Here is a 10,834-nt window from a genome sequence, read left to right as displayed (position 1 = left end):
CACCAGCGCCTGGCTACTTCTAGCTTATTATTGATTAATTGGATATAAGATTCTTACAGACTTTTCGGCCTAGACTGGCTTTAAACCTCCATACTCAGATTTCAACCTCCTGAAGAACTAGGATTATAGGTATGAGCCACCAGGGCCCATCAGGAACTGGGTCTTGAACTCAGGACCTGAGTGTTGTCCCTGAGTGTCTTTATGCTCAAGCCAAGGGCTCTGTCACTTGAGCCACAGCACCACTTCTGGCATTTTCTGAGTAGTTTATCGGAGGTAAGAGTCTCACAGACTTCCCTGCCCATGCTGGCTCTGAACTGCTATCCTCAGATCTTAGTTTCCTGAGTAGCGAGGATTACAGGCATGAGCCACCAGCTCCAGGTTAGAAACTTATTTCCTTAACCAAACCATAAACCAACAGGTTCTTCTAAAAGCTGGAGAAAGTAAACTACTTGTCTTGGATCTCCCATACCAAGAAGAGAACATGAAGAAACAATCTGGATAAGATCTAGATCAGAAGCAATCCAGAAATGCTAGAGTATTTCCTCAGACATTTCTTTCTTCGAAGCTCTGAACTCAGCAGCAACACAAAGGAAAGTTAACTGTGTTAAACACTGTTAACTGTGCTCTCCTCCTTCACAGTTCCTCACCCATCCACTCCTCCTAGTGACTTCATATGCCATAAACCTTTGTACCTGAACCCACACTGTGTGGCCCTTGGCAGAAAAGACAGCGCTTGCATGTACAAATGCACCATGCTCGTTCTCAAAATATTTCAAGAAAGATATGGCAAGTGTTGGAATTTTCTCGCCTATGGAAAGCTAGAAAATTTTGTTAACCATCACCTGCCCCATCACGGCTTGGGCTGGAGGCCGTTGTCCACCCTAGGTGATAAAGAATATGAAGTACATAAGCCAGTTGTTATTCATTAATTACTCTCCTTCCCTAAAGAAAAATTATAACTTCATAAACTATATAATTATTTCACTATAAATCTCTCAAAGCATTTCAGAAGGGGGAAGTATCCAGGAGAGCTGGTAGAGCCTGAGAGGATCCTGAATGATGGGGAGATGAGGAAGTGAGACCAGCTTACTTGTTGTCTCCTTCCTTGTCTGCATTGTACCACCAGTCCATAACTAAGGACTCCGAATAGAGGCTTTGCACCTTCTGCAGGTCACTGTACCCTTTCTCCATTTCCTGAACCAAAAGAATCAGATCTTCACTCTGTTGAAAGGAGAAGTGAATAAGTTACCAGGTTGTAAGAGTTCAAATTTCAAACATTTTAAACAACAACAACAAAAAACTATACTAGGAAAAGAATCCAATTTCATATTACTTTTCCATTTTACTCGTATTTTACTCATACTACTCATTCCATTTTCAACCAGCTCCATGTGGACATGCCATTTCACATATAATAAAACTGAACTTACATAAAGTGTGCTGCTTGAAAAGTTTTGACATTCACATCTGTGAAATCATTATGAACAAGATAATGACTATATCCATCAGTCCCCCAAAGTTCTCTTTTGTAAACCTGCCCTCCTTCCTACTTTCCAAGGAACCTCTCTTCCCAGTTCCCAAGGAAGTCCTCAGTGTTCTGACACTACACATTACTTTTGATATTTTCTAGAATTTTATATAAATGGGACCACACAACAAACACCCTTTCCTTGTGTGGCTTCTTTCACTCACATAATAATTTTGAGATTTTTCTCAGGTTGCAGTGTGAATCAACAGTTCTTTTTTTTTTTTTTTTTTTTTTTTTTGCTGAGTAGTATTCTATTACCTATAAAAATTTATTCATTCATTCGCCCATTGATGGGATAGCTGAGCTTTTTCCAGGATATTATAAATAAAGCTATGAACATTTGTTTTCAGGTTTTTGTATGAACATCTGCTTCCGTTGCTTATGAGGAAACTAGGAGTGAAATAATTAGAGTAATTAGAATAATTGGTAATTTCAAACATTTGGCAAATTGAAACTCTTTTCTAACAGGTAGTAACTGTTTACATTCCCACCTGTAATAAGAGCTTTAGTTCCTCCACATCCTTGCAAATACTGGGTAGAGTTAGTTATTTCGAATTTAGCCATTTTGATATTGTACAACAGTATCTATTCATGTTTTTGATGTACATTGCTCTAATTTGTTAACATTCCTGTTCTTATTCATTTTTCATACATCCATTTTGTCATTGTTTTGCTTTGTTTTTTTCATTGTGGTTCTTTTGCTTTTTTATATTTTTTTGAGACAGGATCTTATTTATTTAGCCCAGGCTGGCTTTGAGCTACCTCTGCCTCCCTCCCAAGTGCTGGGATCATAGGTGTATGCCACCATCAAACTTTTTATATATTACTGAATGATTTGCTAAATTTTGTTTAGATTTTTTTTGCATCTCTATGTATGAGGTATATTAGTCTATAAAAATGTTTTTTTTGTGAGGTTTTTGTCTTGGTAATATTAGATTCATAGAATGAGTTGAGAGATAGTCCCTCTTCTCAAGTTTCTGAAAGATGATGTTTGGAATCAACATTTTAGGTGGCTCTGGGAACCAAAGCCAAGGGCTAGCACATGCTACACAATCACTTTATCACTGAGCTATACTTGCAGCCCTGGAATTTATATGTTCTTTTTAAATGTTTGTTTCAAGTCAGCAGTGAAGTTATCTGGGACTGGAATCTCCTCTGTGGAAAAGACATTAACTACAAAATTCATTTCTTTGATAAATGTATGGTGACTTTCATTTTTTGTGAATTTAAGTTTTCACTCTCTGAGACAAATGTCCAAAGGATCAGGTATCAGGTCATCTAATAATTAAATGTCTGGTTTGCAGGGAAATTGTCAGACTGTTTTTCATAGTACCTGCCACTTTACATTCCTTACAACACTGTGGTCTGGTTTCTCTTTATTATTTCCAGCATTCAGTTTTGTCATGGTTTTTACATTTGGTCATTGTGACAGATGTGTAACAATTATATCATGGTGATTTAGTTGCTTTCCTCTATGGCTAAAGATGCTGAATTTCTTAGATGAAATGGCCTTATATGTTCTACCTCTTTTTTTCACTGGACAGTTTATTTTTAACTGTTGAGCTTCAAGAGTTCTTTATATATTCTATATTGGTTTGTATGTACTTTCTCAAGTTAGTAATATCTTTACATTCTTTTAACAGACTCAGTTCATTTGGATAAAGTCTACTTTATTAATCTTTCATTTTATGCTTTAGGTGTCTAGACTAATAATTCTATACCTTGCAAAAGGATCTCACAATTTTTCTCATATTTCTTTCTAGGAATTTTATAGTTTTACTTTTAAGTCTATGACCCATTTTACATTAATATTTGCATGAGGCCTAAAGTTTAGGTTGAGTTTCATTATTTTGCATATGGATGTACACTTGTTCCAGTTGAAAGGCTATCTTTCCTCCATTGATTGCTTGTGTGTTTTTGTAAAAAATCAACTGGGCAAGTTAAGGGTATATTGTTATGAATGTTCAATTTGCCATATTGTCTTAATTAATGTAGATACATAATATACTGTATCAGTGCTTTTTCCCCCCTCATTCTATTATCCTGCAACCCATCTTGTAATATTTGAAGATACCAGATATTGCCAATTTTACTTTGATGAGTGGTGGGTATTTTTGTTTTGCCATAATAATTTTTGAGGTTTGTTCTAGGATGCAGCTTGATAGGAAATGTACTCATTACCTTGCTCATGTAACTGTAACCCCTATGTACAGTATTTTTACACTAAAAACATTTAAAAATAGGATGCAATTAAATTACTTAAAAATGGTTTGTTCATTCAGGACTGTGTTTATTTTCTATTACTGAGATAAGACCCTTCTGTATATTCTGCCTAACTCTGAAAGGACTGGGAGGTTTTCTCATCTAGCTGATGAAGCAGTTATTATTCCTAGTCTTGGGTGATCTCAGAGCACTGTGCTCTCTGACCTTGGACGATTATTTTCCAAGTCTCAGATAGTTTCCTCAAGCAACACTGATTGGTGCTTTGGCTTATGCTGTGAGAATGATTTGCATTTAATGTCACTCCTCAGGGCAAACAATGAAAAAAACCCATAGTCCTTTCTGGAAGAGGAACTTTAAAATATATTATCTTTAGGCCAGGATCAGAGAGTTGGAGAAGAAAGTTTTATTTATTTTTTCCTATTAGCTTATCAGAATAAATTGCTTTGTCAGATGGCCACATGGTTATATAGTCTGGGAAGTTAGAAGACATCCACTTACCATCTGAAAATTTTGAGTTTTCTGCATATAACAATGGTTAAAAACTTCATATATGGTGGGCTGGGAAGGTGGCTCAGTGGTAGAGCGCTTGCTTTGCATGCCTGAGGCCCTGGGTTCGATTCCTCAGCACCACATAAGCAAAAAGAAAAAAGCCGGAAGTGGCGCTGTGGCTCAAGTGGTAGAGCACTAGCCTTGAGCTGAAGAGCTGAGGGACAGCGCCCAGGCCCAGAGTTCAGGCTCCACAACTGGACCCCTCCCCCACCCAAAAAAAAAACAAAATCAAAACCAAAAACTTTATATATGGGCCAGGTGCCAGTGGCTCATGCCTATAATCCTAGCTACTAGCAAGCTAAGTTCAAGTGGTAGAGCACTAACTTTGAATAAAAAAGCTAAGGGACAGCATCAAGACCCTGAGTTCAAGCCCCAGTACTGGCATCAAAAACAAAATTTAAGAAAAAAAATCAATCAAAATCCTTTCTGGGCACTGGTGGCTCACATCTGTAATCCTAGCTACTCAGAAGGCTGAGATTTGAAGACTGAGGTTCAAAGGCAGCTCAGGCAGGAAGGCCTATGAGACTCTTCTAATTAACCCAAACCAGAAGTGGAGTTGTGGCTCAAGTGGTAGAGTACCAGCCTTGAGCACAAAAGCTCAGGGACAGAGCCCAGGTCCTGAGGTCAAGCCCTAGAACTTGCATGCACACACACAAATCCTTCACATAAGGACCCCAGTATCCTTTTAAAGAACTTTCTTAAGTAAAGTAATCCAGACCCAAAGAAACATAGGTCCCATGGTTTCCCTTATTTGCAATAATTAGTATACATCTAGGATAATCTTAGCAGATGATCAGAATAGCTCAATAGCTATGTACATATGACCATATAAGATTATGCTAAGTGAAATTAACTCTAAGACATGGACACAAGAGGTTTTTCTTTGTTGTTGTTGTTTAATGTTTTTAATGTGATTTTTGTTTCTTTTGTATGTTTTTCCCTCTATGGTATATCCCCTCTTGTCACTGTATTTGATTTTGATACCCTGGTATTGAATATATGTTTATTTGAATTAGGGAAGGGAAGGGGAACAACAGAATGGTAAGACAAAGAACCAATGCAACAAGACAATGTTGGAAATGATATATACAACTTGGGGCTAGGGAGGGTGTGGGGGAGGGAAAGTAGGAGAAAAATGAGGGAAGGGGTAACAAGTTTGACAAGAAATGTTACTTATTACCTTACTTATTTAACTGTAACTCCTCTGTACATCACTTTGAAAAAAAAAGAATTAAAATTTGAGGAAATAAAACAAAAAAAAAAAACCTCCTTTTTTGCTTGGACACTTTTGCTCAAGGCTAACACTCTGCCACTTGAGCCATAGCACCACTTCCAGCTTTTTCTGTGTATGTGGTACTGAGGAATTGAACCCAGGGCTTCATTCATGCTAGGCAAGTACTCTACCACTAAGCCACATTCCCAGCCTCTCCAGGAGCTAACATTTGAGAAAATATTGATAATTGTTGAATATCAGTGATGTTTACATTGGGGTCCATATACTTCTGTATATGTTTGAAAGTTTCCATAATAACAAAAAAAAACAAACAAAAGATGTCTAGGCCTCTCTATATTTATACTCTGACTTATTGCTACAAATAAGGAGCTTGGATCCCACATTTTCACAAGTTCCCTAGCTCAGGCAATCCTTGGACTACATTTTGAGAAACACTAGTATATTCATTGTCAACCAATTCATTTGCTTGACTTAGTTTCCTTGTGGTTGAGGTTTTCTTAGCTAAGATAATAAACATTGCTTGCTCCGATCAGCAAAGCCTTACCTGAACCACCTCCTGTGGTGTGGGATCCTTGCAGCCAAAATTGTAAGAATGGAATTCTCCTCCAGTCAAAGAAGCAAGCTCTTTCAAAAACACATTTGCAATCTCATCATTGTAACTGAAGGAGATGGTATGAATAGGAATTTTCTGATAAACTTTAACTTCATCTATCACCATTTTTGATGGCTAAAAGAATAAGAAAGAAAAAAGTATGATGGGAAAATCCTTAGTATTTGCCATGTGATGAAATTTAGAACTGGTAAATCCTTGTACAATTGCGGTGGCCTTTTGTCAACATGTCAATTCAATTCAGTAAACAAATATTGCCAGACAGCACAAGTATATGAAGATCAACAGGCCCTGGCCCTTGACCTCTGAGATGTCACACTCCTACAGAAAAAAGTAGCTAAGAGTTGTCAAAGGAATTCGCCAACTTTAGGTACATGTAAACCTGATGCCTGCTGTTAAGGTGTTGGGCTATGCTTTAGACCACTTAAAGTACTGGGGTCAAAGCCCATGGGTAGAGCATCCCGGTCCATTGGTAGTACACAGAATGGGACCCCTGAATTCTCATCATGGCTTCCAAAACATCTCCACCAAAAAAGGAACTTTCAGCTTCTGATATGCCATGGCATTTTTGCCTCTCACAGACGATGAGAGATGAGACATGTATTAAAAGGTTCCTCTATGTGCTAGGAATTCATAATTAAGCACTGTTATGAGGTGGTTATTAAAATAATGATTAGTTGCCCAACTACTATATCCATTTGTATTTGTTCTTTTTCCCTCCTCTCCATCTTCTTCTCCCTCTGTCTCTTTTGATGGCTCCTTACTTGGTTGCTCACTCTCTTTCTCTTTTAAACTATTACAGCCTTGTTTTTCTTTTCATAGCAATAATATGCCATTTAAAAATGAAAATACAAACAGACAACAATAACACACACACTTCACTTTTCTAGATAATTATGCAGCAGTATGTCATGCTACCTACTTCAGGCCAATGAGATATAGGCAGAAGTCCCCATGTAATTCCCTTTGTCCAATCAAAAGACAAGAAAAGATTTAAGAAATAATAAATAAATAAATAAATAAGAAAAGAGACTAATGTCCTTCCCCTTCTTCCTGCCTGGTAAATGGTCTCTCTTCTGGATGAGAAATAGTTAGGTTGTGACCATTGGGATGGAAATTATAAACAAAGATGGTAGAACACAGAGATAAAAGGAAGCCTCCTTTCTAGGAGACATCCTTGATAGCTATACTACCTGGACTACCTGCCACTACTTCTTACCCATGGACACATTGACCTTCTCAGTTGTCTCATTCATCATTTGTCTGATACTTTGTCTTTGCTCCATTAATGTGCACCAATAATGGACAACTAAATGTATAGGCTCCATATAAAAATAGAGAAACTGAGACTCAGCAAGATTAACTTTTCTACTGTTACTAAGCTCTTAAGTGACAAGACTAGACTACCAAATTTTGGAACTAGATTATATCCACAATTTGTTATTCTGGTGTGCAATAAAGATAGTCTCTCCAGGAGGATCAACTCTCAGTAAACAAAACTCAACACCCAGAAAAGGAGATTTCCCCTAACAACTTCCTCTTTATCACTACAGACCAGCTGAGAAGCTTTAGAAATGACCTCCAATTGTTCTGGCTTCTTTCCTCTGGGTGTCAGAGTGCCAGCAGTCCCTCTTTGATGACCTAACTTGTTGGCTCTTTCAACCAGTTCCTATCCTCTACCTGTAGTTGCTACCTTTTGATCTTTAACTTTTCCTCAAATAGTTTTCGATGGAGCCCTGGGAAGACAGAGTGATGGATGAGAGTGGACTCTGGACTCACCACTGCTAGCCTTGAGCATCTCACACTCTGCCCATGGAAGAAGCTGGATTACACAAGTCCTAGTTTTGTACAAGCCATCACTTACACACAGCTTCAGTCTCTGAATCCAATCTTTCCAGCCTCAAGCCCGTGCTTAAACATAAGTTCCTCTCTTGTGACCATTAGCTGGTTTCTTTTTTTAAAATTTTTATTGTAAAGGTGAAGTACAGAGGGGTTACAGGCCAGAGAATGAGTATATTTCTTTTTGAACAGGGTCATCACTGGTTTCCTAACGAAACACCAACCTTAATCTAGCTGAAAGCTAGTCCAATTCTTCTTGTCTACTGAAAGAATGAAGCTGACTCATTTTCCTTCAACTCAGTTTCCCTTTCTGAGCACTTTCTAGGAGCTATGCTTATACTCTCTCCATGGTGCTTCTCTTACAATCCTTGGAGATAAGTACTATTATTAGGCTCATTTCTTACCTGGGACTTCCAACTTCTGCTCCTCTGACTGACATACCAGACAAGAGTGAGAGCTAAATTCTACTAACTGGATAGACACAGAGTTGCCATGAACTTATTCCTATATTGGCTCACAACTGAGATATCAGTACCTAGCATGTAGATGTCAGATACTGTAGGCAGAATTTCCACCTATTCACATGCTACCTGGCACCATATATGTATGTGTTCATTGTCTCATCTCCACTAAAATATAAGCTTCACAGAGGACAAGCACCTTGTCTATCTTGTCCATTTCTGAATTCCCAGGCTGATAGCAGTATCTAGCCTAAACATGTTATTAAATAAATACTTGTAAAATGCCCAGATAAAGATTCATAATATACAAAAACTGCTTTGTTAAATGGCAAAAAATATTCAATACATATCCTAGAAATTAAGGAAAGTGAGGGAAGGAGTGGGTTGGGAGGGGTGGGTGAGAATGTTGAAAGGGGTTACATTGATCAAGATGTATTTGTAAACTGTTTGTTGAATGGCAACTCTTTATATTAAAAATATATTAAATTAAATATATTAAATTAAATTAAATTAAATATATTAAAAAATTTGTGAAATGCCTTCACAGGAATATCATCTGTGTGTGAGAAGGTAGGCTTAGCTCTAAGATGAGAATAGATGAGAATTTACTAGAGGGCACTTGCCCAAGGTCATTTAGAGGGATGGTGCTAAGGATAAACTTCTGATCCAGGTGTCTATTAAGTAATTTCCATCACTCCATACAGTTAAAGAGCACATGAGAAACCATTAAGTGCATCACAGTATGCTTCCCAACACTTAGCCCCAGGTAGCATCATTGTGCTAAGCTGCTATGATACTCCAGTGCCTCTGACAGTGTTAGAAAGCTGGGAAGGAGAGCAGGGGTGTCTGTTAGGATGGAGCAAGCTCCATCCCTGCAGTGGAAGGAGCCACAATCCTTCTGCCCCTGAGAATTCCTATAGCTGATTTACAACCCCAGAGTACTAAATATACTCAGCAGGTTGTCAGAAACTTTTCACAACTACAGCTTGGTTCACTCTGACTCTTTCCAGCTAGAAGCTCCCCAGGTCTGTGGGTCTAGCCCTTATGAAGCTATGAAGAAACCTTCCTCAGCCCTGAACTTCCTCAGACACTTTTCACAGAGGCTGCCAGTTCTCTTCAATCCTCAGATGAGACAGATATACAGCCAGAATCCCTTCCAAAGGCATCAACCTGGAATGGCAGAAAACAGCTTATCTTCACTGAAGAAGTTCTATGCAGGTTGATGGTCCTGGGCATTCTCACATATCGGAAGTGTGACATGTCTTTATCACACCCATTTTCTTGACTCCTACTAGGGCAAGTCCATGGTATCAAAGTAGTTCTGAAATAATCACAGCCAAAACTGGCCTGGGCTTCTCTAAGCAGATTCTGTCCTATGTCCATGCTCACCAAAGGCTATCTGTCTAATGTGAATTTGATTTCTTTGGGAGGATTATAGTTCAAGGCCAGCCCTGGGTAGTTATGAGACCACATCTCACTTACCAATCAGGGCAGCTCAAGTGTTAAAATGCCTATTAAGTTCATACCTCACTAAAAGGAAGAAAGAAAAAGATACTGGTAATGTTAGTTGGTGAACTTCTACTTGGTGAACTGGAATGAGAGGAAGAATTTTCTTAATCTTGTAATAAATAATTTTGTGAATGGATTATCATTTAAAAATTTAGCAAGGGGCTGGGAAGGTAGTTCAGTGGTAGAGTGCTTGCCTTGCATGAATGAGGTCCTGGGTTCAATTCCTCAGTACCACACAAGCAGAAAAAGCTGGAAGTGGCACTGTGGCTCAAGAAGTAGAGCGCTAGCCTTGAGCTGAAGAGCTGATGGACAGCACCCAGACCAGAGTTCAGGCCCCACAACCAACCAACAATCAATCAATCAATCAATCAATCAATAATTTAGCAAAAAATAATTTGAAAGTAAAGCTTTACTAAATCCATGAAATGAAGAACAATGAAGGACTTACCTCTCCCCTTTGGGCCTAATCTTTCTGTGTATCTAAAGATGGAATATGAAGGGTTGACTCCTGCCTTATTCCCCCAGGTCAAGCAAAATACCAAGTGCTCAAGTACTCAACCAAAAGCAGGTCATTCTGATCTTGGTTTAGATGAAAGCTCCCTCATCCTAGGCAGAGCATCCATTCTGGGCCTGAGGTGACCTTGGCCCCCAAGAGATCATACCCTAGCACCCAACCGTGGCCCCCAAGAGATCATAGCCTATTTTTTTTACTTCCTTGTTAAGACACATATAAGCCCAATCCCAAATCCACCCCCTTTGGACACACATATAAGCCCAACCCCAAATCCACCCCCTTCGGACAATCTCCATTCCTACAGGAAAGTTACTTTGCCTTGCTACTATACCTCAATAAGCATAGTCCTAGCCTGTAGAGACTGAAT

The 10,834-nt window shown here is 38.7% G+C and overlaps 1 protein-coding gene across 3 annotated transcripts in view; it reads right to left on the bottom strand.

Annotated features, from left to right (window-relative positions):
• Positions 1-10,834, bottom strand: part of Vwa3b (von Willebrand factor A domain containing 3B) — a 174,464-nt gene that overhangs the window by 75,601 nt on the left and 88,029 nt on the right. For all 3 annotated transcript variants that reach the window (XR_011365209.1, XM_069988478.1, XM_069988477.1), the window contains exons 14-15: positions 6,079-6,261; positions 1,091-1,221 (exon numbers count right to left, since the gene is read on the bottom strand). Coding sequence is in view for 2 of the 3 variants with exons in the window: in XM_069988478.1 (XP_069844579.1) it covers positions 1,091-1,221; positions 6,079-6,261 (314 nt within the window). In the remaining variant the exon portion in view is untranslated. The remainder of the gene's footprint in view (positions 1-1,090; positions 1,222-6,078; positions 6,262-10,834) is intronic.

Source organism: Dipodomys merriami, unplaced genomic scaffold (genome assembly GCF_024711535.1).
Source record: "Dipodomys merriami isolate MVZ:Mamm:240054 unplaced genomic scaffold, mDipMer1.0.p SCAF_36, whole genome shotgun sequence".
Lineage (NCBI taxonomy): Eukaryota > Metazoa > Chordata > Mammalia > Rodentia > Heteromyidae > Dipodomys > Dipodomys merriami.
This window is presented reverse-complemented; position numbering and strand designations above follow the sequence as displayed.